The sequence below is a fragment of the Myotis yumanensis genome, unplaced genomic scaffold (assembly GCF_028538775.1).
Source record: "Myotis yumanensis isolate MYYU_CA2020_CCGP unplaced genomic scaffold, mMyoYum1.0.hap1 SCAF_17, whole genome shotgun sequence".
In the NCBI taxonomy this organism is placed as follows: Eukaryota; Metazoa; Chordata; class Mammalia; order Chiroptera; family Vespertilionidae; genus Myotis; species Myotis yumanensis.
Genome location: NW_027223768.1, coordinates 16,057,905 through 16,083,932, shown reverse-complemented (window position 1 = coordinate 16,083,932; position 26,028 = coordinate 16,057,905). Strand labels below are relative to the sequence as shown.

Below are 26,028 nucleotides of genomic sequence, written 5' to 3'. Positions count from 1 at the left end.
TTAAAAAATCTTGAATGGATACTTTAGGGGAAGTATCTCTTGTCCAGAGGAAATATTGATATGAATTCAGCAATTCCATCAACTTATCTTTCTTTTTCTTTTGTGAAATTCAAGTAAAATTAAATTTAAAATTGTATCCGGAAAAACAAAACAAAACAAAAACAAAGCCCAAGGTATTCAGGGCATAGCTGAGACCTGAGAAGAGAAAGCCTCGGGGGAGCCCAGGGCCCAGAGTGGCTTTGAAGCTCCCAGAACCCAAGGGCAATTCCATGCCTCTGTGTGGCAGGAAGAGCCAAGTTACAGGGACCCACATGGGAGGAACTGGCAGAAATCTGGCCAGAGACAGGAAGAGCGAGAGATGCAGAGGGAGAGACTGCGGGAAGGAGATCGGGGAGAAAGTCAGTGGGAGGGAGCGGGAGGAGACCCAGACCAGAGAGGAGTGGAGGAGGGGGAAAGAAAGGGCCCCAGGGGTGCGGGGTCAGAGGAGAGAGGGTCTGCTGGTCAGTGTTATGGGTTGGCTTAACGAGATAGACCACCTATTCAGAATTTAATTTTAATAGCCTTTATTAAGCTGGCCAGCTGACCACAGCCCGCACCTTCCCCCTCTGGGAAGCCTCGCGGCATGTGGCAGAGACCAAGGGTGCAGTATGATCCTTTATAGCAAGACAGTGTTAAGAAAAATTAACTACATAGCATTCCATTAAGGTTAAACAGAGGCACACCTGGCTGGAGCATATCATAACACATTGTTTTTCTAAGACAATCTAACAACCCTTCTTCCACTGACCCTGACGCACTCCTTACTCATACATCCCCCCTCTCCCTCCGAGCACATTCAATTTACATGTCTCATTCCCCCCCTCCCCCAACACACTCCGTAACCCTTTACTCTATAACATTGTAACATTCTGTAACTTTTTCATGACTCAGTCCCCTACCCCATAACATTCCCTACTGGTCTTATGCCCGAATCAAATCTTTGATTCAGCGTTCTCCTCTAAGATTCTGGTGTATTGGGTGTGTAAAACCATTAACTTTACAGCCTGTATTCGATTTTGTATGAAGTTGAGGAGGCATCTGGCAATGCAGGGGCCAAATCTTAGCCCTAGGAGGAGTATGATGACTGGTCCTGCTAGTGCGGAGAGCAGGGTAGCTAGCCAGGGGGACCAAGAAAATAAATTCTCATACCAATTGCCTTCTGCCCTTCTAGCCTCTTCTCGGCCAGCTGTTTGCGCAGCTGGCTAAGGCTTTCCCTGATTACCCCCGAGTGGTTGGTGTAAAAACAGCAAGTTTCCCCTAGGACCAGACAGAGGCCTCCCTGCTTTAGGAAAAGCAGATCTAGGCCTCTTCTGTTTGGTAACACCACCTCTGCAAGTGAGCTGAGGGAGTCCTCCAGTTGGCTAACAGAGTTCTCAAGAGTGCTTAAATCTTCATCTATCTGCTTGCTTAACTCTTTATAATTTGGGTGGCCAGATGCTAGGGCGGCTGTTCCGACGGCCGTGGATCCTGCTAGTCCTATTCCCACAAGAAGGGGAACTAGGATGGGGGCTCTTCTAACTCTCTTGGGCTCGAGGTTTAAATGTTCTCGGCCCCCTTCTCCCGAATAATAGTACACCTGCGGGAGGATATGAGTTAGAATGCATAGTCCAGGGTTTGTCGGATGCTGGAGGGCTGGAGAGAAGATGCAAGGGGTTACACCAGTTGTACATGCCCACCAAGTCCCCTCCGGAGCTACTAGGTAGGTGGGGGTCTCTCCTGTATAATTCTTTGGCCTGGTTGTTTGTGTCCCCACATACATAGTCCGTCCGGCAGACTTCCTACTGAAAGGTTCCTGATGGCAGAGGCATCCCTCCCAAGCTTGGCCTCCGCCCCGATCCCAACATAATAAGGGGGTTCAGGGTGAAGGCACAGCCAGCAATCAGCGGTCCGGTTTGGAGAGGTGCGATTCAGGAAAGAAAACATTAAGTCCAGAGTTCTCAGCAGTTGCTGGTTTGGTCTTCCTGCGTCTGCTCCTAAAAGCTGTTCTGTAGATGGAGCAGGGCTGGGGTTCCTAGGTTTTTGTGACTCAGGGGAACCAGGAGGTTTTTCTGGGGCTGGGTACTGTGGCAAGCTCGGCCTCTTTTGTTTGTCTAGGGGAAGTAAGGGGCCAATCGGATTGAGCCACCGGGGAAGAGCCCGGCGCTGAATGGTGAAGAGCTGGCCAGGGTCTTGGCCGCTGACATAGAGTCTTAGCCCCCACGTCTTTCCCCCTTCCCATTGGTCAGTCCACCAGGCAAGAGGCATGAGGATGACGGGGTTGCAATCCCCGACAATGCAGTTCTTCTTTGGGGCCCCAGGTCGAATCTCTCTGGTCAGTCGGAGGAGCTTGTCGGTGGGAGGTTTCTTCCACAGGGCTAGGGTCTCACAGCCCCAAGAGGCACAACAGAAGTCGCCCTCTCCTCCACAGTCACTACCCCCTTCCCGGGGACAGACATAATGTTCAGTGTGCCATAATCCTTGCTCTAGGGCCAAGGTTCCGCACCCATAACTTTTGCCTCCGGTGGCCCAGGGTTGGTCCCCCCCCCCCGCCCCCCCAATACCTGGTCGACATGGATTGACTATGGGAATTTCCCCAGTTTTTTCCAAACAGTTTGCAGAGATCGGTCCGGATGACAGGCGCCCCTACTCCTACAACAGAACCTATAACAGTCCCATCAATAGTCCGTGTGACCTCCCAAGAGTAATTCTTGGCTGAATGGGGATTTCCCAATCCTGGCTGCATGCAGACGAGAAGAGTCAGGATGAACACCGAGTGAGTCTGACCTTTAGCGGGTCTCCAGTCCTCTGGACCCGCCATCCCTCGATGCTGTCGTTCGCCTTCTTGACCTGTGTACGATGGATCCAGTGTCTTTTTCCTGCGACTTTGATGGCGGTTGGAGTGCTCAGCACCACTTGGTAGGGTCCATCCCATCTAGGTTCCAGGCTGCCAGGGTCGTGACGTTTCACCCAGACGAGGTCACCCGGAGAGAAGGCAGGCTGCGTTGGACTGGTTTTCGGTGCGTCCTCTTCTCGTACAGCTCTCACCACCCGTTGTGCCGACGTGGTGCTGCTATGCAAAGCCTGTAAGGACTTAAGCAAACTTCGGGTAGACAGCCGGGCAATTTCTTCCTCCCTTAGGCGGGGAAGAAGAGGTGGCGGCCTGCCAAACATAATTTCAAAAGGGGTGAGTCCTTTTATATACAGGGTACATCTAGCTCTGAGGAGGGCAAAAGGAAGGAGACTTACCCAGTTTTCGCCAGTCTCTAATTTTAATTTAGTTAATGTTTCCTTTAAGGTCCGATTCATCCTCTCTACCTGTCCAGAACTCTGTGATCTATAAACACAATGTAATTTCCAAGTTACTCTCAGGGCCTTAACTATGGATTGTGTAACTTTGGCGATAAATGCCGGACCATTATCAGACCCCATATATAGTGGCGGGCCAAACCGGGGGACAATTTCAGAGAGGAGTTTCCTAACTACTACCTGTGCTGTCTCTGCCTTGGTTGGGTAGGCCTCAGGCCATCCAGAGAAGGTATCAACAAAAACCAGCAGGTACTTATATCCTCCTCGTCCTCCTGGTATCTCAGTGAAGTCCACTTCCCAGTGTTCTCCGGGGTTCTGACCTCGGAATCGCTGTCCCAAGAGGGGGTCCTTGGTTCACCTGGGCACATACTTGACACCTTCTGGCCAAGTCTTGGGATATTTTCTGGAGCCCTGGGATGTAGAATTCTCTTCCCAGTAGTTCTGATAGCTTCGTTCCCCCCAGGTGGGTGCTTTGGTGGGTCTGGGAAGCGACGGTCCGCCCCAGGGCTTCTGGTACTATAGGCCTCCCATCTGGCAGAATTAGCCATCCAGCCTCTCCTTTCCGGGCCCTCAGCTTCTCAGCTAGCCTCTGCTCCTCCGGTAGATAAGTAGGCTTCTCTGGGAGCCTTCGTGCTGGCAGGGCGACGAGAACCTCCAAGGGCCCTACTGGTCTTTTAGGCACCTCCTTGGCGGTTTGGTCTGCAAATCGATTTCCCTGTGCTTCAGGACTATTTCCCTTCTGGTGTCCCCGGCAGTGGATTACCGCCACTTCCTTTGGCCCCCATATGGCTGCCAGGAGGTTAAGTATTTCAGAAGCATTTTTAATGTCCTTTCCTCCTGATGTCAAAAGACCTCTTTCCTGATATAGGGCCCCATGCACATGTACTGTGGCAAAAGCATACCGACTGTCCGTGAAAATGTTCACTCTTTTTCCTTTTCCCCACCGGAGAGCCTGAGTGAGTGCTATGAGTTCTGCCTTTTGGGCTGAGGTGCCTCGTCCTAAGGCCTGTGCCCAGAGAATCTCCTTTTGTGTCACTACTGCCGCCCCCGCATACCGGCTACCTCCTTCTACGAAGCTGCTCCCGTCTGTGTAGAGGGTCTCATCCGGATTCTGCAGGGGCTGGTCCACGAGGTCCTCTCGGAGGGAAGTGAGGGCAGTCAATGTCTCTTCGCAGTCATGCAGAGGGGCCTCTGCCTCCTCGTCTGGGAGGAGTGTGGCTGGGTTCAAGGCAGCCGTTTTCAGGAAGCTGACTCGTGGTGGGTCTAGCAGCAACACCTGGTACTGGGTAATGCGAGCGTTGGACATCCATCTCTCCGGGGGGCTCCTTAATAAGGTCTCAACTGCATGCGGGGCAACTACTTGGAGATTTTGGCCAAAGGTTAGCTTTGAGGCTTCCTTTACTAGTAGGGCAGTGGCTGCAATGGCTCTCAAGCAGTTGGGCCATCCCGATGCCACTGTGTCAAGTCTCTTAGAGAGATAAGCTACGGGGCGTTTCCACGGTCCCAGGGGTTGCGTGAGGACCCCTTTTGCCACCCCTTTGTTCTCAGCTACATATAGCTGGAAAGGCTTGGTTAAGTCTGGCAGGGCGAGTGCAGGGGCGCTTACCAGGGCTTCTTTCAGTTTCTTATAGGCCTCTTCTTCCTTTTCTGTCCAGACCAGGGCGGCCTCCTTTCCCCCCGTTGCAGAGTATAATGGTCGTGCAATTTCTGCAAAACCTAATATCCATAGCCTGCAATAACCCACTGCCCCGAGGAACTCCCGGACTTGCCTTTTGGTGGTAGGCCTTGGGATTGACAAGATGGCCTTTATTCTGCTGCAAGATAAAGTTCGCCTACCCGCTTCTATGTTGTCACCCAAATATGTCACTCGGGTAGTGCATAGCTGAGCTTTCTTGGCTGAGACCCGATACCCCAAATAATCTAGGGTGGTCAGCAGTTCTCGAGTGGCCTGTCTACAGTCCTGTTCCTCCTCTGTGGCCAGTAGGAGGTCATCTGCATATTGGAGCAGAGTCACCTGTGGATGGTCCTGACGGAACTCCCGGAGGTCTTGGTTTAGGGCCTCATTGAACAGAGTGGGTGAGTTCTTAAATCCTTGCGGCAACCTAGTCCAAGTTAACTGTCCAGGCTCTCCCTCTGTTGGGTCCACCCACTCAAAGGCGAAAATAGGTTGACTCTGCTTTGCCAGGGGTAGGGAGAAAAAGGCATCCTTTAAGTCTAAAACAGCATAGAACCGGTGTTCTGGCTTGAGGAGGCTGAGAAGAGTGTAAGGGTTCGGAACCGTAGGATGGATATTCTCAACTTATTTACTTCCCTTAAGTCCTGCACCGGCCTGAAATCCTCAGTCCCTGGTTTTTGTACTGGCAACAGGGGAGTGTTCCAAGCAGATTGGCAAGGAATCAAGATTCCAGCCTCTCTCAGCCTCTTAATGTGCTTGGCGATTCCCACTCTCGCCTTCTGGCTCATTGGATATTGCCGAACTCTGACTGGGGTGGCACTGTTGGTCAGCTGGACCACAGTTGGAGGCCGGTGTTTAGCTAGCCCTGGCGGATTGTCCTCCGCCCAAACTCCGGGGATAGCCTGCCTTAATTGTTGGAGATAGGCATCTGCTGAGACTTCCCCAGGCTCCTCCTCATGTAGTAAATATTCCTCCTGTAAGGGCAATGTCAGGAGATATATCCCCGCAGTCCCTGGGTTTTGCAATCTGACCTCGGGCCCTGGCCCTTCAAAAGAAATTGTGGCCCGTAATTTATTCAGCAAATCCCGGCCTAGCAAAGGGTAAGGGCACTCTGGCATTACTAGAAATGAGTGAGTCACTGAGCGGTTTCCTAGGTCACTGATCCGACCTTTAGTCCATGGGTAGGATTTTACTTTTTCAGTTGCCCCTTTGATGGGGATTTTAGCCTTAGAGACCGGACCCACTGGCTGTTGCAGGACAGAGAAGGTGGCTCCCGTGTCCACAAGGAAGTTCACCTTTTGGCCCCCCACTGTCAGAGTTATCCTGGGCTCTTGGGGGCCAACTGAGCCCTGACATCCCTAATCCACCTCCTCCACCAGCACGGGATTCGGCTCCCCCGCACGTTCAGGGCACTCCCTTCTCCAGTGTCCTTCCTTTTTGCAAAGTGCACACTGATTTTTCCCAAGCCGGGGTCGGACTTCTTTTTTTCTGGGAGGCTTTCTTTTGCCCTTATTGTCTTTCCAGCCCCTTGGGCCTTTTCCCTTGTTTAAGGCCAGGAGGACCTTTGCCATCCGGGTGTTTAAACCTGCCATCGGGTCCTCCCGATTGTTGAAAACCTTCTGGGCCACCTCAACCAACTCAGAGATTGATTTCCCCTCAAAGCCTTCAAACTTCTGTAATTTTTTTTTAATATCTTGGGCCGACTGGGAAACAAATGCAACAACGACAGCCCTCCGATTTTCCGGGGCATCAGGGTCAATGGGGGTAACACCCGATAGGCCTCGTACAGCCTCTCAAGGAAAGCCGCCGGGCTCTCATTAGGCCCCTGGACTGTCTCTGTCACCTTAGAAAGGTTTGTGGGTCTCCGAGCAGCAGCTCGGATGGCCCTCAATAGAGTCTGGCGATACCGATCGAGAGCCTCCTTTCCCCTCTCAGTATTTGGATTCCAGGTAGGCCGCCTGGAGGGAAACACAGCCTCTAATCTGTCTTGTTCAGAAGTAGGCTGCCCATCTGGACCCAGCACAAATCTCTTCCCCTCCGCCTTGACTCTCTCTCTCTCTCCTCTGAAGTGAAAAGAGTTCGCATCAACTGTTGACAATCATCCCAGGTAGGTTGATGGGTAAAAAACACAGACTCTAAAAGAGAAATCAACCCCTGTGGATTCTGGGAGAAAGAAGGATTCTGGTTCTTCCAATTATATAGGTCACTGGTAGAAAAGGGGACATAAACCATGAAAGGCTGCCCGTCTGGACCTAAATCTAAAGGGCCTGCTTGCCTTAATGGCAATATGGGAGCTGCAGGACTGGTGGATGCCGCCGGGTCCTGCAGGTTCTCCCTCTCTCCTTCTCTCTCTCCACACGCTGTCCCTCGCCTCGTGAGAGAAGGGGAAACGGAGCCGGGCCCTGGACTGTGGCTTCCGGAGGAACGGAAACCGGCTGTGGAGAAGGCCGGGGCTCCTGACCGGGGTCCTTTGCCACCGTGGTACCAGTGGAGGGAGGAGCATACGGGGGAGGCCTGACCTTGGGGGCTGCCTCCTCACCCGTATCCTGCAGAACAGGGGGGGTTTTGCCCTTCTTGGCTAAGGCCAAGAGGACTGTCTGTCTCTGTCCCAATTTCTTTTCTTTATCCTGACAGCTCTGTAACCACCTTGGTTTTTCAGTCAAAATATCGACCCATACTTGAATATAGGGAATTTGGTCGGGGTGACCCGGCCGGCCGTAGACAACATGGTGAACCCGATAAGCAGTGGTTAAATCGTCAGTCCCTACGTCCGGCCATCCCACCTGGAAAGTGGGCCACTCCCTTTCACAGAATTTCTGCAAATCAAAAGCATTAACATTATGACCATATCCTTCAGCTCGCTTCTTGAAGTCCTGGAAATTGTTCAAAAAACATTGCAGCGGGGTGCACACAGAAGCAGACGACAACGACCCTTGACCCATTTTGACAAACACCAAGACAACAAATATCAGACAGACAAACCCAGTGCAGCCTACAGCCGCACGAACCAGGGACCCCGGCCACCGTCGTGGCCGCGGGTCAGGACCAGGAGTACCGCTGCGTCCAGCCCTCCGTATAGGTCCTTCCGTGGGACGTCCCAATTCCTGTTTAACGACCGGTCCTTACCTCTCTCGAGAGTCCAGGTGGCTCGGTTTCCGAATTGAAAGTTTTGGGTGGACTGGAGGCCTCCTTGGTAGTCGTTCTCCACAGGTGTGGGGTATCTCGCTGAGTGCCCGGCTACAAGTGGGGGAGAGCCTCCTGCCTTGAATAGGGGGTACCCTCTCCTCCCTGCCGGGGGAGAGCCTCCTGCCCTAAACAAGGGGTCCCTCTCCTCCCTGCCGGGTATCTCGCTGCGGGCCTCCAAATGTTATGGATTGGCTCAACGAGATAGACCACCGACTCAGAATTTAAATTTAATAGCCTTTATTAAGCTGGCCAGCTGACCACAGCCCGCACCTTCCCCCTCTGGGAAGCCTCGCGGCAAGGGTGCAGTATGATCCTTTATAGCAAGACAGTGTTAAGAAAAATTAACTACATAGCATTCCATTAAGGTTAAACAGAGTCACACCTGACTGGAGCATATCATAACACATTGTTTTTCTAAGACAATCTAACAATCCTTCTTCCACTGACCCTGACGCACTTCTTACTCATACATCCCCCCTCTCCCTCCGAGCACATTCAATTTACATGTCTCATTCCCCCCCCCCCCCCCCAACACACTCCGTAACCCTTTACTCTATAACATTGTAACATTCTGTAACTTTTTCATGACTCAGTCCCCTACCCCATAACAGTCAGGCCCTCTGACCCCAGGTCCCTACAAAAGGCTGCCTCAGGACCTCCACAGGCACAAGATGGATGGGACTGCCAGGCCCTTTGTGGTGGGAGGAGGAGGGAGTGTAGGAGGTGAAAGGAAGCAGGCTCTGAGACAGTCCTCCAGGGTCCCCCACCTCTTTTTGGCTCCCTTTTCCCTCCCCACAGTGACCTCCGGAGCCTCCCAGAGTTAGTGGAGGATGGGGGAGAGGCTCAGGGGGGGATGGGGAGGAGGGGAGGAGGGGAAGAGAGGAGGAGGGGAGGAGGGGAGGAGCTGAGTCCAACCAGGTATTTCTCCTGGCTGGGCCAGCCATACCTGAGGAAGATGGGGGACAGAGTAGAGGGACAGGAGGGACCTGGTGGGGGGGTCACTTAGTCTATATAGAAAGTGAATCAGAGCGTCCTTCCAATGCGCCAAAGTTGCGGGTTTGGTCCCCAGTCAGGGCACATATAAGAACCAACCAATGAATGAATGAATGCATAAATGAACGGAACAACAAATCAATCTCTCTCTCTAAAATCAATAAATAAGGAAAGTGAATCAGTTGTGTGCAAATAAGACACAAACACAGTGCCTACAGTGGCCCCAGCAGTGGCGGTTGAGACTATTGCCGGAGTGCTGGTCAGGGTCCCCTGTCAGGTCCCCCACCTCTCCTTCAGGCCTGCCACTGCCCTCCTGACCTCTGGCTTCCTCCTGCCCCGGCCCCTTGGCACTGCCAGCTGCCAGTCGAGAAACCAGTTCTGTTTCTGCCCTGGATAAGGATCGCTGGGCTGGGCTCTTCCCAGGCAGTGGCAGAAACCTGGCAGGCCCACACCACCCCGCCCCTACCCAGGGCTGCCAGGATTCCCACTCGAGGCCCACCGAGGCCTTGCTCCTTCCTCACGCCTCTCCCCTGTCCAGCACCACCTTCCTCTGGGCCCTGGCACACCCCTTGCTGTTGACCCTTGGTCTCCCTCCCCTGCCTCCGGGGGGGCTTTGTATCTTACAGAGGGACCCTGAGGAGCCCCAGTCCCCAGGAAGTCTCCATGCCCCTTCCTCTCTTCCAGTGACACTTGGACCCTCCAGTGTCCCTTGCCCAGCCCATTCCCACCAGAGGATCAGTTCTCAGAGGCGGTGTCTGTCCCTTGGCTTTCCCCTGGGTGTCCATCCCCACCTCCATTTGTTTCCCATTGGTCTGCATGGTCTGCACCCCCTCGGCCCCTCCCAGCCGCTCCCCGACCCCCACCCCAGCCCGCTCTCTCCGCAGCAGTGGCTCCCACAGCAGGGTCAGCTGCCTGCACAGTCACTGGCACTGAAGGGGGAGGGGGAGACAGGGCTGACCCCACTTAACCCCAGTCTATAGACTCCTCTGGAACCATCATTCATTTCCCAGGACATTCTGGTCCCTTTCTCATCCCCTGGAGCTGCAGCCACCGACCCCTCCAACTAGAAGGGACTTTAAAGGGCCAGCTCCTCCATTCTTCTGCCTCCTCATGGCTGCCTGACCTCTGCCTCTGCCCAGTGCCCCAGAAACCTCAGACTGCTCCTTCTTCCTGTCCCAGCCTGCCATAGGGTTGGCCAGGCTCTCCCAACCACTTGCAGGGCTGGCCAGGGCTCCAGCCACTCTCAGGGAGCAGCAAAGGTTCAAAAGCAGAAAGGAGGGCAACCCTGGCAGCCATCAGGGGAGATCTGGGGGTGCCCAGAGGAGATTGGACTCAGGCCTCAGCTCCTACTTGGAGTGAGCAGGTGTGACAAGCCAGGCTGGGGTTCAAGCAGGTGACTGAAGCTGGAGCAACCTGACACTTCACAGTCCTCAGCAACCAGCCTCCCTCTGGCCATCCCAGGTGGGATCTTAGAAGCTGGGAATCCTGGGACCAGAGAACAGAGTCCCCAAAGACAGGGCCCTCAGGGATCACCCCTCTCCTTCCGTCCAGACGAAACTGAGGCTCAGAAAAGGGTGTGGCTTGCCTGGGGGTCACTGAGGAGGCAGGGACAGAGAACTCACGGGTAACATGAAGGGGCTGCTTGAGGTCGCCACAAACTGGCAGGTCACATGGCTGTCAGCTGGACCCCTCCAACCCCCAGCCTCTCTAGCAGGGGAGCAGGTGTCAGCGTGGAGAGAAATGTTAGTTCTCCCACAGTCTAGCTTCCATCTCTCAGCCTGGAGTGGGCCCAGCCTGGGCCCCTCTGGCCCTCTCTCTTTATGAGGCCAGAACAGGTGTGGGCCCTTCAGGTTCAGGTGGGGATTAGGGGCTAAGGTTTCAGCAGGGGCCTGAGGGCATGGGATCCGGCACCCAGCCGGGGAGGAACACTGAGGGAGATTCTTTGCAGGGGGGGGTGGGGAACCTTATTTCTGCCAAGGGCCATTTGGATATTTATAACATCATTCTTGTGCTATACAAAATTATCCACTTAAAAATTAGCCTGCTATATTTGGTCAAACATTTAATTAACTCACCCCTAATGCCTCGGCAGGGCCAGACCAAATGACTTTGCAGACCTTATATGGGGACCTGCAGGCCAGACATTCCCCACCCCTGCTAGAGCCTTAACCTAGCCCCTAACCCACTTCAGCCTACACAGGTATGAGCCCGAGTATAAGGAGAACCAGGGCCAGGTCATTGCCTACTTGGCCACACTGGGCACGGGTGCCATCACTGCTTTCGGGGGTGCCTATAAAGTTAGGACCCGGCCTTGGGCAGAAGGGCAGCTTTTATTCCCTTGACTAACATTAACAGAGCATCGATTATGTGCCAAACACTGTGGTGAGCGGGGCCAGTGCCGTCCCCGACACAAGAGCTCCCATCTGTTCTTCCATCCAATGAGGAAATAGTCACAGAGCTCCCATTATGTGCCAGGATGTCGCCCCACACCTCGCCTCCGTTCCAGAGCCAGGGCAGGACCTGCACAGCAAGCCCTGTGGGACAAGGTGTCCATGGGGGCCCTCTCTGACCATCACCAGCATCGGCCATCAGGCTGCCCAGCCTCAGCTCCAGCCCCTTTCCTCATAGCTGTGTACAGAGGCTAAATCTTTCAGCGAAACTTTCCTGTAATTGTCCTGTCATCAAAGCTGGACCCAGAAGCCAGCCAAGGGACCACAGAAACACAGAGACAGGAGAGTGAGGTCATTCCGTCTGGCAGCCTGTCTCAGGGCAAGAACATGTGCTACAACCCAGCCGAGTGCCAGGACTTACCAGAGAAGGAGGGAACCCACCCTCCCACGACCTTCCCATGGTCCCCGTTCCTCCAGGGAAGTCCTTGCTGAGGGCTAACTTCATTGCCTCCTGCTGCAGCTTTAGCTCCGCAGGAGGACTGAACCCAGAAGAAAGGCTCCTTTCCTCCAGTGGCTTCAAGGGACCAGGAAGGGGAGGAGGGAGTTGCACCAGGTGGGGTACTTTCTCCAGCTCTGTCACCTTTCTTTTCTTTTCCTTTTCTCCGCCCCTCATTCTCTCCCTTCCCTCCTCTCTCCTCAGTCGCCAGGCTAGAAGCCAGCATTGTTCCTGCCTGGCTCCCCGCGCACTCCTCCTTCCTTCCTTGTCCCCTCTCCCCAGCCAGTCCACCAGCAGGCCCAGGCCCTGGTGCACTACCCCCAGGCAGGAGCGGGGGAGTGTGTGGGGGGATCACTGTAGTCGCCCTCTGCTTCCGCATCACTCTGCTCTTCTAGTCCCCACTGATGGCCTCCACCCCAACATAGAAAGCTGGGAGCTTGGGTTACTCAGAGCCTCCAGTTATTTTTAATGCCACCAGCTCAGAAGATAAATTTACCTCCCCTTCCCCCCAGCTGTCCTGGGTACCCCCCTCCCTCCTCCCTCTTCCCCCACACAGATTCCCTTCTTCTTCCCATCTCCTCAGACTTTCCTTGTCTCGAATCCTCCTCACATTCCCTCCTAGTGGGTCCCCCTGGACACTGGACTCCCAGCAGGAAAACAGCTTGACCCCCAAATCCCATAGATGAGGCGGAGGTGTCCTGGTGTCCTGGCTCCACCTAGTGCCTCCTTGAGACATCACATCCAACAAGAGGCTCCGGTGGGCGCTTCTCCTTGGCCCCAGCCTGGGGCCTGGGGCCCACTGTTACTTGGGCAGGGAGGGGCTGGTGGTAGAGAGCACACCGCCTCTTCCTCTCCCTTATCCCACTCCACTTCTCTTTGATCCCACAACGCAAGCAACTTCTTTCTGGAATTCATTCCCAGGCCTCTTGTTTTGGCCCAAAGAACCCTCTGGCAATAATTCAGGGCAGGAACTGCAGCTCTCCAGGGAGGACAGAGGGACAGACCCTGGGGTCAAGATGTGTTGTTCATTCCTAAATTGTTGGAGTCCCCAGGATTGAGGAAGCCACCAAGATCCACTAGGACAGCTCCAAAAATGAATCAGCCTGGAGCGGGCAGCCGGCCTGGGCTCCAGTAACAGAGCCTTCCCTCCATGTGGTGGCAACCTGCTCAGGACAGAGACAAGCCTTGCAACCGTCTCCTTTGGCTGGCATCTGGGCCCCATCCTTTCCACCCACCACCCTGGTTCCGGTTCCTGGATCCACGTAAGAAGTCTGGGTCCTTTTACCCTAGAACTCTTCAGACACTTAAGATGCCCAACCCTATGCATTTATTTTCTAACACGTCACGTCCTTTATCAATAATTATATTACACCCAGTGGTGTGCCACTCCATCCCCCTTGCAGCCCCTCCTCCTCCCCAGACAGAATCGCTGTGCTCTCTTTGATTTTTATCATCATTTTGCCTTTCAGCAATATGTTTACTACATATGCACGTGTCTCCAAAAAACACGTTGTTTTGCAGGGTTTTGAATGTTTGAGAAACGCATCTGCCGTGCATACTTCCTGCAGCTCCTTTCTTTCTCAACACTATGGCCTCGAGCCTCCTCTGATGTGCTTCCAGTTATGCGGAATGAACACACTGCGGATTGTGAAAAGTCTAAAAACCGGATAGTTCTTGGTCAGGGCACATGCCTGGGTTGCAGGCTCAATCCCCAGCAGGGGGCGTGCAGGAGGCAGCCGATCAATGATTCTCTCTCATCATTGATGTTTCTCTCTCTCTCTCCCCATCCCTTCCTCTCTGAAATCAATAAAAATGTATTTTAAATTTTTTTTTAAAAGAAAATCTGCTTTAAAAAAACACGCACACACACCAAACAAACATTATAACAGTCAGGACTGAGGACAACCCATTGAGACAGCCCAGAGCCCTCCTCGGCTTGCTCACGGATATCTCTGGGGAAACTACTGAACTTTGTATCCACCCCTGTAGTGTCACATGGCCCATGTGTCCTGGGCCCAGAGACACAGGAAGTGCAGCCAAAGGCCTCACCAAAACCCCGTAATCCAGTGCAAGCCCCGGGGGAGGAGAGGAGGACACTGGCCTAGGAGTGTCTGGGGAGTGCCTGCTGGCCCCCATGCAGGGCCTCATTTTTCTCAGTTTTCTGATTCAGATACCGGTGATCTGCTTAGAACCCGCTGAGCATTGATGAAGCTCTGTCAGGCTGTGTTTGCTAGAACCCACCGTCTCCTGCCTTAGGAAAAGCAACACTAGATTCTTCTCTAGCATTCTAGATCATCTCTGCTTCCCATGAGCCCCAAAACTCACCCAGAGCGGTTCATGGGCGGGCAGTTTGCTCCAGCTACATGGCTTGGTAGAAAGATGTCCCCACACCTGGTCTTGTTTGATACTCAAGTAAAACTTATGGGGATGGGTGTTAACCTCCTTTACCAACAGGTAAACTGAGGATCACCTACAGAAGTTATGTGACTTTCCCTAGGTCAGTGGTCGGCAAACTCATTAGTCAACAGAGCCAAATATCAACAGTACAACGATTGGAATTTCTTTTGAGAGCCAAATTTTTTAAACTTAAACTATATAGGTAGGTACATTGTTATTGACTTAATTAGGGTCCTCCTAAGGCTTAGGAAGAGCCACACTCAAGGGGCCAAAGAGCCGCATGTGGTTCGCGAGCCGCAGTTTGCTGACCACGGCCCTAGGTCATTCAACTAGAAAATCAAAGGTCAGACCCAGTGCTCTTTGCGTGAGACACAGTGCCAAGTGTCTCCCCTCCGCATCAGAGGGAGTAGCCAGGAGAGACAGTCACCTCCTTATGCCATCCCACCTCTCCAGGGGACCTCCCTAAGGATTCCAGGGGCCCCAAGTATTCAGCATCTCTCTCCCCATAGGGAGGAAGAGAAAGAGGAGGGGAGACCCCAGTCAGCTCTCCTGGACACTATTCTTGGGGAGGTCCCAGCCCAAACCAACCAGCAGGATCTGTGAGGTGATGTGAGGAAGGAGAAGCCTCCGCCTCCCGTCTACACCAGCCCTCAGTGGCTCCCCGCACTCCACACCATGGACCCCCCCCCCCCCCAGTCCCTATGCCACATATTGGTAGTGAATTCCAATCCCAGCCTGCCTGGGGCTGGGAGGGAACGGGTGGGCATGGCCTCCAGGTCTTCTGGTTTGCTGTAACTTAGGAAACCCTCTTGGTTTTCTGTGCTCCCCTAACTCTACAGACACCTTGGGAGCTAATAAGCTATATGTCCACTTCCATCACCAGACTATGAGCACCCATCACTGGTTGTTGTTGTTTTTAAATATGTTTTTATTGATTTCAGAGAGGAAGGGAGATGGAGAGAGAGAAACATCAGTGATGAGAGAGAATCATTGATCAACTGCCTCCTGCACGCCCCACACTGGGGATTAAGCCCGCAACCCGGTCATGTGCCCTGACCAAGAATTGAACTATGACCCTTTGGTTCATAGGTCGATGCTCAACCATTGAGCCAAGCTGGCCGGGCTTAATATACTTTTTTGTTATTGATAGTATTACAGATGAGCACCCATCACTGTTGCTCTCACATCACCCAGCTCCTCCAGGGCTGGGACTGAATGCTGACACATAGTAGGTGCTGATTAACACTTGTAGAACTAAGTTGGATTTATGTGAGCAGAAATTCCTTCCCTAAGATTCCCCCGGTCTCATTATCCCTGACTCTCCTCCTTGGCCCTGCTTCCCCTTTACTCTGCATATCCCAAATCCTACAGTCTCCCCTATCCAGGAGGAGGACCCCTCCTCCTCAGGAGGCCTTCCCAACTACTCCCACCCTCGGTGAGCTCTCTGCTTCCTGAAATGCAGAACCATCAAAGGGATGTTTGAAGGATTAAATCAGACAATGTAAGTAAAATTGTCAGAGCATGCTTTGGCACATCACAAAGGCTCAATAAATCTGGGCTGGTTGTGATCAAGGGAAGAACCGCTGCTTCTTTCTGCTTCCTCTTCTTGGCCAGGCCTGTAGGCCACCAGGGGGCGCCCTCTGCCCAAAAGTCCCTGCCACCTAGTCCAGGACGTGGCGCCCTTCCCTGAGACCCGGGCGGGGGAAGGCCTCGGACTAAGCGGGGTGGGTACGTGAACCTCGGGTTTTGTGGAGGAGCAGTAGGAAGCATGGAGGTGAGTAATGGGGAAAGTACCCTGTCATCTGACCTTTCCATTCTCGGATGGACACAGAGGCGATAGGGGGTGTGTACATTTGCAGTCTCCCAATAAAACGCATCTGTTCTTTTTTCCCAGGCAGTGTCTCTCTTACCTCTCTTTGCAACTCTGCCTTCTTCTAGTATTTTGGGGTGGTGGGGTGGGGCATTTGCAATTGCCAAAAAAAAGAAAGAAAACAACATCCATGGGCTTTCCATCATTGCTCCCATTTTATGGATGAAGAAACGGAGTCTTAGAGGAGCTCAGGAAGTGACATCTTTCTCGGGTGTGCTGAGTAACTGAGACTGGAATCCTCTCCAGGCCCGAATGCCCTGGCAGCCCCTGGACGGCTAGTTCTGTGCATACTCGATGTTCATCAGGGTTATGACCCTTCCTCACTGCCTCCTCCCTCAGAAAGCCACACCCTGGGATCAGATTCTCCAGGCATGGCTTTTCCTTTAAAAAAAAGTTCCACTTTGCATCTGGCACACCAGGCCGCAGGGACGGACAGGGGACGCCGCGGCCCCTCCACGCGGAAGGGGTTAAGGCCCAGGCCCCGCCCCCGCCCCCGCCCCCGCCCCGGCCGGACCGGCGGGAGTATGAATAGCCTCGCTCCCACTCCCGACTCCCCGTCGCTCCAGCCGCTCCTCGCCCCGTCCTGTCATTGTCCCCGTCGGCCTCCTTTTCCCTTTCATCCTAAAAGCTGTGTGAGCCGCTGGCTTCTCCCGGTGCCCAGCGCCTCTCCCTCTTGGGCGGGTCCGACGTGCAGGATGGAGGGCTGCCTGGGGGTGGAATCTTTTCAGATGTGGGAGCTCAACCGTCGCCTGGAGGCCTACCTGGCCCGGGTCAAGGCGCTGGAGGAACAGTATGAGCTGCTCAGCGCGGAGCTCGTCGGTCTCCGGGCACAGTCCGGGGACGCCTCCTGGCGGGCCCGCGCCGCCGACGAGCTGGCCGCCCTGCGGGCCCTCGTGGACCAGCGCTGGCGGGAGAAGCACGCGGCCGAGGTGGCGCGCGACAGCCTGGAGGAGGAGGCGGAGAGCGTGGCGGGCCGGTGCCGGCAGCAGCGGCTGGCCCGCGAGCGCACGGCGGAGGAGGCGGCCCGCAGCCGGCGCGCCGTGGAGGCGGAGAAGTGCGCCCAGGCCTGGCTGAGCCGCCGGGCGGCCGAGCTGGAGCGCGAGCTGGAGGCCCTGCGCGCGGCGCACGAGGAGGAGCGCGCGGGCCTGACCGCGTCGGCCGCGGGGCCCCCGTGCCGCCCCGGTCCCCCCCGCGCGCCCCCGGCGCCCGGCCCCGAAGTGGAGGAGCTCGCGCGCCTGCTGGGCGAGGCGTGGCGCGGGGCCGTGCGCGGCTACCAGGAGCGCGTGGAGCGCATGGAGACGGCGCTGGGCGAGGCCCGCCAGAGGCTGGGTCAGGCGGTGCAGGGAGCCCGCCAGGGGCACCTAGAGCTGCAGCAGCTACAGGCCGAGCGCGGCGGCCTCCAAGAGCGCAGGGCAGCCCTGGAGCAGAGGTTGGAGGGCCGCTGGCAGGAGCAGCTGAGGGCCACGGAGAAGTTCCAGGTGAGGAGGTGGGGGACCTGGGGCGAAACAAGGCTCCGAAAAGTCCTTACGGGGCTGAGAGACCTTCTGGGGAAGGGAGTGGGAAGTGGAGGCGGAAGGGGGGTGGCTGCCCATTCAGGGACCACTTCTTAGAAAACTCATAGCTGGTGCCAGAGGCCCTAGGCTTTCACAGCTCCACTAGAATAGGGTGGAAATGGTTGGGGTCAGAGCCTCTCAAATCAGACCACCTGAAAGGGCAGACAGGCCCAAGACGGGTGTAAGCACCTTCCCACTCTGATGGCCTCTGGGCCCCTCCCTAGACTCCGCTGTCACTGGCAAGATGCCCAGGACTTTCCCTCTCTGTGCTGCCGAGCCTCATGGTCCTGCTACTCAGAATCTTCAAAGTTCCTAACCACCCTCGTCCCCCTGACAGGTGGGGGTGAGGGGCCCTGCATGAGGGACCAACTGCCCGTGTCCCACGTCATGGCTTCTTAACTCCCTCAGCACATTCCAGAAGCCTGGGACAGCTGCTCCCCCTCACACTGCACAGATGTGACCAGCAACTGAGAAAACAGCTCCCTTCCTGGGCCGACAGAGGTCTCTCCATGGCCACCTCCCCAACCCTCCTCTCAGAGGAGACAGATTCCAGAACATGTGGGAAGTGGAGGGGGTGGGTGTGAGGAGCAAAAGACAGTGATTGGGACTAAGGCAGTTTTGGCTTCCAGTGCTGCGGGCTTCAGGCTTCTTGATTAATCGTTTTTCCTTCTGCTTCTACTCCCCCTGCCCTCTCCTCTGCTCTGTAACCATCTCCTCCCCTCCCTCATGTCCCCCTTCCTGTGGCAGTTGAATTCTGAGCAGCATGTGCAATCATTTAGTCAGCATCCTCAGAGAAGGAGCCCCATGGGAAACAAGAGAGAGAGAGAGAGAGAGAGAGAGAGAGAGAGAGAGAGAGAGAGAACACGCCTGAGAGGGGCCCTTGTGCTCCTCTTGGGGTCTCCAGAGGGGTTCTCTGGGCAGGGAGTGGGGTAGGGAGGCAGGAATCTGCTCAACAGACAAGTCAGGAGCAGAAGGTGCTGTTGCACAGCCAGGGGGATGCAGGTTTGTCAGCAGGCAGGACCCCCACCCTTTACTGACTGCCTCTGGCTTGCTCTGCAGCTGGCCATGGAGGCCCTGGAGCAGGAGAAAAAGGACCTACAGAGTCAGATTGCCCAGGTCCTGGAAGGTCGGCAGCAGCTGGCACGCCTCAAGATGTCCCTCAGCCTGGAGGTTGCCACATACAGGTACAGGTTGACCCCGAACCACCCAGATGAGGCAGAAGGGCCTCAGCTGAAGGGGTCTGGAGCCATGGGTGGTGGCAGCTCTACCACCACTAGGTTCTGTGACTCTAGGCTGATCCCTTTCACACCAATATATTTCCCACCTGAGCCCACTTAATCCCCGATGGGTTCAGGACCAGAGAAGTATCCTGTGCCCAAGAAATCCCCCAAGGAGAAGTGATATTGCTGAGTAGGAGAGAGGGTTGGCCACCTGTGGGGCATCTGCATCGGACTCTTACCCCAGGGGTCTGAAAAGCCCTGTCTGTGTGTGTATTCTCACACAAGGAGGTAAGTTCCTTGAGCAACCTCAGAAAGGAGGAACTGCAGGTGTGGGTAGGTGGCACTGGTTTGCACTGGCGAGTCTCCTTGTCTGGAAGATGGAAGATGGGCTGCGTGACCTCCAAGGCCCCTTCCATCCTGAATGTCATGGGCCTGACTATTCTCAAATCCTAGTCCCTTGCCCTACCCAGCCCTTCTGCTAGCCACACTTCCTGGCCCAGGAAAGGCTGATACTGAGGAGGTGCTGCTGCTCTGGCTGCATGGCCTTGGGTAAACTCACAGCCTCTTCCGGGAAACTGACCTGGTTGGCTGAGGGTTCAGTGACAGAGCCTGAGGAAGGGGCTTTGCTACCATGAAGGGCTTCGTATACCAAGCCCACTGTGAGGGCCGGGGTTAGACAAGCTATGAAGACAGTGCCCCCAGAGTCCACAGACAAACAAAGGCAGGGGTCCTAGGACAGGTTCTGGAGGGGAGGGGAAGCAGGGCCCAGAAAGGAAGCAGGGCTCAGTGAGGAGCCAGGGATGAGGAAGGGAGCCGTTGAGTGAGCTCAGAGGGCAGGATGCTGCCTGGGGAAGGATGGAGGTGAGACCGCAGACAATACTAACCAGACTCAGAGATCATGAGGAAGAGCTGAGAGCTGATGTTCAGCATAACCTGTTGAATTGATTGTTTCCCCCTCCTCCTATGGGTCTCTCCTCCCCAGTCCCCATGGGGTATTGAGACAGAGGCATGAACACAAAGACCTCCATTGCCCTAAAAGGCTTGGGACCCAGAGCACTTAGAGATCCCAAGATGAGGGCCTTAACCCCAATCAAATCACTGAGGGAAAGGGTCTGGGGAAGGCTTAACCTCTGGGTTTTTGAGGCCTGAAAAGGATTTAGATGAATTCTTTTATTTCTTTCTGTGACTGGCTCCTGGGGCCCTGGGGGAGGAGGAGGGAGCCTATCCCATGGGAACAGCCTGAGAATTCCCACTTCCCCTGGGAAGCCCCTCCTTAGACCCTCCAGATGGTGGTGTGGACAATGGCATCAATTAGCATGAGAATGGGCACCACACACAGAGGATGAGGTCATTAGCCTGGGGTGGGGAGGGGGAGACCAGTCTAAGCTATATGTGGGAGTGTGTACATTGTGTCTGCTGTGTGGGAATCTGCTTGTGTGTCTGTGAGCTCATCTGTGTGCCCCAAATATGTGTGTGATGCTCTGTGACCAAGTGGGTGATATCTGGATATGTGATTTCATGTACACAGCCACGTATATCCCCACCTGTGGCTTTCGTGTGATAGTGGTAAAAATGAAAAGGAAGCCTGCAGTATTAGGGTTTTGGTTTTTATTTTCGTGTTTTTTTCTGGCTGGTTTGCCTACTGGCCTGTGGACAGAGGGCTGACTCAGTTTTCCCTCCCTCATTCTCCAGGACCCTCCTAGAGGCTGAGAACTCCCGACTGCAGATACCTGGCGGTGTGTCCAAGGTTTCCTTCAGCTTCCAGGGTAAGAGTTGGGGCCTGGTTCCCCCTCCTCAAAACTCTGCCCTTTTTTGCTTTTCATATCCCAGAGCAATTCCTTTCTTGAGAGGCACCAGTCTAAGTCTTGACTCCTTGGCTCCCAACAACCCATACAGTAGGAGGCAAGGATAGGGCCCATGGGCACTCTTGCCAGAAATGGTAACTGCTCTGCGGCCCCATCCCCCCTGCCAGTACATACTGACACCGTTTCTTTTCCTCCATCTTTCCAGACCCCAAGCTGGAGCTTCATTTTCCTGGTACTCCAGAGGGCCAGCGTCTGGGACCTTTGCTCTCTGTCCTCAGCCCTACTCCCCTCTCCTTGCCCTTACCTGATACTCTTCAGACACCTGTTCCAGCCTTTCTGAAGAGCCAGGAATCCCTCCAGGCTCGTACCCCCACCTTGGCCAGCACCCCTATCCCACCCACAACTCAGGCTCCCTGCCCTGCTACAGACGGAGAGATCAGAGCCCAGGACGCCCCTCTCTCTGTGCTCCAGCCAGAGGTTGGGCAACAACAGTTTCCACAGGCCATGGGGGCTGAAGCCAAGGTAGCCATCCCTGCCTGCATCCTGCCAGGACCAGAGGAGCCTGGGGGCAAGCAGCTAAAGGCCAGTCCAGGCCAGTCCCCTGAGGATCAGGCCTCCTTGGCCCCACCCCTCACCCCTGACCACCCCAGTTTAGAGGCCAAAGATGGAGAACCCAGTGAGACTAGAGTGTCCAGCAGATTTCAGAAGGATGGTGAAGGGCAACTGTGGGAACTGGCAGAGAAGGAAATAGCCATAGAGGTCAAAGTGGTAAGCAGCCTGCAGCAGCAAACACAGCAAGAAGAGGGGGATCTGGACAGGAAGGAAATCCAGGACGCCCAGGGTCCTTTGGAAAAAGAAACTCTGAAGTCTCTGGAAGAGGAGGGTCAAGAGCCACTGATGTTTCTGGAAAAACAGAGTCCAGAGACACTGAGACCTCTAGGGAAGGAGAATCAAGAGCTATTGAAGTCTTTAGAGGAAAAGGACATGGAGGTAGTGAGAACTCCAGAAAAAGAGACTCTAGAACTACTTAAGCCTATAGAAAAAGAGGACCCGCAGATATTGCAATCTCTAGAAAAAGGGAATCAAGAACTAATGAGATCTCTTGAAGATAATCTAGAGACATTTTTATATCCAGGGAAGGAAAATCAAGAATTAGTGAAGTCTCTAGAAGGGGAGAACTTTGAGTCCTTGAGAGCTCTAGAAAAAGAGAATCAAGAACCACCAAGGTCTGTAGAAGAAGAGGACCAGAAAACACTGAGAACTCTAGAAAAAGAAAATCCTGAGTCTCTGAGGTCTCTAGAAGAGAATCAAGAGTCCTTGAGATCTCTAGAAAAAGAGAACCAGGAACCACTGAGGTCTCTAGAAGAAGAGGACCAAGAAACAACGAGACCTCTAGAAAAAGAGACTCAACAGCCACTGGAGTCTCTAGGAGAAGAAGACCAAATGACAGTGAGACCTCTGGAAAAGGTGAAACCAGAGTCACTGAAGTCTCTTGGAAAAGACCAGGGGATATTTAGACCTTTTGAAGAAGAGAATCAAGAGTTATTAAGGTCCCTAAAAGAAGAGAGTATAGCGGCAGTAAGATGTTCTGAAACAGAGAATCTAAAACCGCTAAAGTCTGCAGGAGAAGATCTAGAAATATTAAAGTCTACAGAAATTCAAGGGCCATTGTGGTCTCTGGAAGAAATGAATCAGGAGACAATGAAACCTCTAGAAAAGGAAATTCAAGAATCGCTGGGGTCTGTGGAAGAGAACCAAGAGTCACTGAAGTCCCTAGAAAAAGAGAATCAAGAATCATTGAGATCTCTGGGAGAATGGAACCTAGAAAATTTGAGATCTCTGGAAGAGGTAGACAAGGAAAGTCAAGAGTATCTGGAAGAGGAAGAGAACTTGGAGAAGGGAGAGAATCCAGTGTCACTGAGGTCTCTGGAAGAGGAGGGGCAGGAGCTGCTGCTGTCTTCAAATCAGCAGAGGTGGGAAGATGTGGTGGTGGGGGGCCAAGAACTGGATCAGGAAACGCCCTCTGGGAGGGCTGGAGTGGACGATGAGGATGAGGCAGAGCTGGACCCGAGGGAATGTGATGGCTTCTCTGGAAAGGAGGGATCTGCAGAGGAGGGAGAACTGCAGTTGACTGCCGTAGGAGGAGCCTGGAGCACAGGTGAGGGGCACCCAGGGAGCCCTGAGCCCAAAGAGCAGAGGGCTCCAGCTGAGGGCGCCAGTGGGGAGGGAGTTGCTGAGGGCCTTCAGAAACCTGAAGAGCCAGAGAACCTGGAAGCCCAAGGCCTCCATGCTCCCTGGGGAATGTCAGAGGTGATAGAGCCAGTATTGGAAAATGAGGATAAGGCCCCAGGGGGTGGCCGAGCCTCCCCAGAGGTCACCTTGGGGTTGGAGGCAGCTGTGGGTGAGTCTGCTGCAGGAGCTGAGCAGGGACTGGAGCAGAAGATGGTAGGATTGGAGGACCCAGGCCACCTGACCAGAGAGGAGGTGATGGAGCCACTCCTGGGGGAAGAAAGTTTGGAGGCAAAGACTGTGCAGGGCTTGGAAGGGCCTGAAAAGGACCTAGAGGAGGCAGCTGCTCTGGAGCCAGAGCTTTCCATACTGCCCAGGAAGAGCAGAGACTCTCTGGAGTCTCCTGGGGCTGGGGAGGAGTTGGAGCCTGAGGTCCCCTCGGGAGAAGACGAGGTGCTTCCTGCTGAGACCTTGTGCCATGATGCAAGTGATACCCCTCAACCCAGGCTCCTGGGTTCAGAGGAAGCTGAGAAGGATGCAGAACCAGGGCTAGGGTCCTCCAGCCCCAGGCCCACTGAGCCCTGGTCGCTCAACCCAATCCCTGAAGTTGCCCTTGGGCCCCAGCCCCTAGCAGAGGGGAACCAGGAGGCCAGCTGGGGGCTGGAGGGCAGGGCTGAGGCTCTGGAAAAGGTGGAGGGTGAGAAGGAGGAGTTGGGTCCTGGAGGACTCCCCGAGGGCCTCCAGGATGAGGAGGAAGAGAGCAGAGATGAGAGCGAGGCTGATGAGCTGGGGGAGACCCTTCCTGACTCCACGCCCCTGGCCCTGTATCTCGGCTCCCCTGCCTCAGCCGAGCGGGACGTAGCTGCAGAGCACAGGCCCTCACCTCAAGGGGAGGCCAGAAAGGAGGGATGTGATTTTGCTGTCCTGACCCCTGAGGGCCATGGGGCCCACCCAGAGGAGAAAGAGGAGGAGGAGGAGGAGGAGAAGGAGGAGGAGGAGGAGGGAGAGGAGGAGGAGGAGGGGGAGGAGGAGGAAGAGGAGGAGGAGGAGGAGAAGGAGGTGGAGGAGGAGGGAGAGGAGGAGGAATGTGTCCAGGACTCTGACCTGTCAGAGGAATTTGAGGACAATGTGGGGACTGAGGCTTCTGTCCTTCATGGGGACCCCAGGGAATTGATGGAGCCTCTGGACCAGGTGTCCCAGATGCTACTGGAGCCTGCAGCCTGGGGTCAGGATGGGGAGTCTGATGGGTTTGCAGATGAGGAAGAGAGTGGGGAGGAGGGAGAGGAGGAGGAAGAAGAGGAGCGGAAGGAGCCAGGGGGTGGGCACTGGAGGCCCGGGCCCTCTGTTGACAGCCTTCCTGCCATGAGCGGAGCTCAGAGGGGGAACCTCTTGGGGTCTGAGACTGTGGATGTCAGCATTCCCTGGGATGATGGCTTGAGGGGTGCAGCAGCTGATCCGCCTATGACTGCCCAGGAGACCGAGTCCCAAGACAGCACGGAGCCCTCTGGCTCAGAGGATGAGTCTGACGATGCTCCCTTGGAGAGGGAGGACCAAGTCCCCGGCCCTCTGGGGACCCTCAGTGGGACAGAGGACACCCCTGGTGTCAATGGCCAGGGCCCCAGCTTGAAGGATGAGTTGGAGCATGTGAATGGGGGGTTGGTGAATGGGATACAGCAGTCTGAAGGAGCAGGGCAGGGAAAACTGGGGGCCCTTGAGGGGGACCAAGGGAACCCTTTGGAGGAGGAGGAGGAGGGGAATGCCCTGAAGACCCCTTGGGCAGGGGCTTCTCTTCATCTGGACCCAGGCCAGTTCCTAACGTTCACTCAGAGGGAAGGAGATGGGGACTCATTGTCTCCTGGTGACTCGGGGGAGGATTAGAGACAGTGCTGTTCCTGCGCTTAGGACTTGAGTGTGGACAGGTCCCCAAGCCCCCTCCCTGCTCAGGGCCAGCACCTTAACTTATGATCTCCCGACCTGTGGTTTCTGCCCGAGAGGCCTGGCTGGCCACGGTGAAATGGGGAGTGGGAAGGGCACCTACCTGTCCCGAAAATGGCGGCTCCAGGAATAAAAACCAGCCCCTCAGACCCTGCAGAGTGGGCATCATGCCTGCACTGTCCCATGAGGTTTAAGCCAACTGAATCCCTGTAGGACTAGGCCCCTTTTCCTTGCACCCCCTTTCCTTCCCATCCTTTTGGCTGGAAAAGGCCTGGGGCCCGGTGGCTCTGCTAAGAAGAAGGTGGCTGTGATGGTCTTTGGGGGGGGGGGGGGGCGGGTTCACCAGCCCTGTCCCTCCTCACTGTACCCTCATGGGATGTCCGGTCAGTAAGGGGGTGCTCCTATGTCCTGACCCCCCATATTCCTGCCCTGTGTGACCCTCTCTGGCTCATCCCTGCTTGAATAAAGTAATGCTTCCACCTACAAAGTCTGGACTCTTTCTTCCCCAGTTCAGGGGTCGTCAGGGCCAGCACAGGAGCTGGGGAGACCAGGAAGCATCGGGAGATGCTGGTGTTGGGGCGGGGTTCTTCCTGAGGAGAGGAGGCCCTGGAGGCCTCATGGGGCGCAGTGCAGACAGGTGAAGGCTGCAGGCAGCAGTGCTAGGGCCCTGGGGAGGGCTGGGGGTCCCAATCCAGGTGACCTCAGTGCCTGAGCATGCAGGCTGTCATCATCTCTACCACGGGGCTGATTACAGGGAATAGGACTTGTGCCACCCCCGCTCTTGCCTGTCCTCCCCCCTCCGGCCCCTCAGTGCCGCCAGCATAATAAGCCCCTTTGCCCCCAAATCCAAACAGCTGTCTGGCCTGTGATGTCTGCATGGACTGGCTGGGTCAGAGGCGGGTGAGGGAGGGGGAGGCCTGTTCTGCTTTAGTTGGGCTTGTGGCCTCGGGTCAGC

The 26,028-nt window shown here is 55.0% G+C and overlaps 2 protein-coding genes across 6 annotated transcripts; one reads left to right on the top strand and one right to left on the bottom strand.

The window, feature by feature from the left end:
- Positions 1-539: 539 nt before the first annotated feature.
- Positions 540-8,608, bottom strand: LOC138995945 (uncharacterized). 4 transcript variants are annotated; one of them, XR_011468700.1, is made up of 2 exons: positions 8,126-8,608; positions 540-3,178 (listed from the first exon to the last, which is right to left on the bottom strand). XR_011468700.1 is itself a non-coding variant. In XM_070396762.1 (2 exons), the coding sequence occupies exon 2, from the start codon at positions 4,628-4,630 to the stop codon at positions 3,605-3,607; it is 1,026 nt and encodes a 341-aa protein (XP_070252863.1). In that variant the 5' UTR covers positions 4,631-5,497; positions 8,126-8,608; the 3' UTR covers positions 3,201-3,604. The 4 variants fall into 4 exon arrangements, 1 of the variants encoding a protein (XP_070252863.1); XR_011468701.1 differs by having other exon boundaries at positions 540-3,108; XR_011468702.1 differs by having other exon boundaries at positions 540-3,099.
- Positions 8,609-16,933: 8,325 nt separating this feature from the next.
- Positions 16,934-25,548, top strand: NES (nestin). 2 transcript variants are annotated; one of them, XM_070396158.1, is made up of 5 exons: positions 16,934-17,809; positions 18,944-19,068; positions 20,797-20,870; positions 21,115-24,115; positions 24,212-25,548. In XM_070396158.1, the coding sequence occupies exons 1-5, from the start codon at positions 17,027-17,029 to the stop codon at positions 25,014-25,016; spliced, it is 4,788 nt and encodes a 1,595-aa protein (XP_070252259.1). In that variant the 5' UTR covers positions 16,934-17,026; the 3' UTR covers positions 25,017-25,548. The 2 variants fall into 2 exon arrangements, with proteins under 2 accessions (XP_070252259.1, XP_070252260.1); XM_070396159.1 differs by having other exon boundaries at positions 21,115-24,142; positions 24,230-25,548.
- The last annotated feature ends 480 nt before the right edge of the window (positions 25,549-26,028 follow it).

Coding starts and splice junctions, on each gene's coding strand:
- NES (XM_070396159.1), top strand. CDS start 17,027: ATGGAGGGCTGCCTGGGGGTGGAATCTTTTCAGATGTGGGAGCTCAAC. Junction 17,810..18,943: donor GGGCCACGGAGAAGTTCCAG/GTGAGGAGGTGG, acceptor CTTGCTCTGCAG/CTGGCCATGGAGGCCCTGGA. Junction 20,871..21,114: donor GGTTTCCTTCAGCTTCCAGG/GTAAGAGTTGGG, acceptor CCATCTTTCCAG/ACCCCAAGCTGGAGCTTCAT.
- LOC138995945 (XM_070396762.1), bottom strand. CDS start 4,630: ATGTCCAACGCTCGCATTACCCAGTACCAGGTGTTGCTGCTAGACCCA.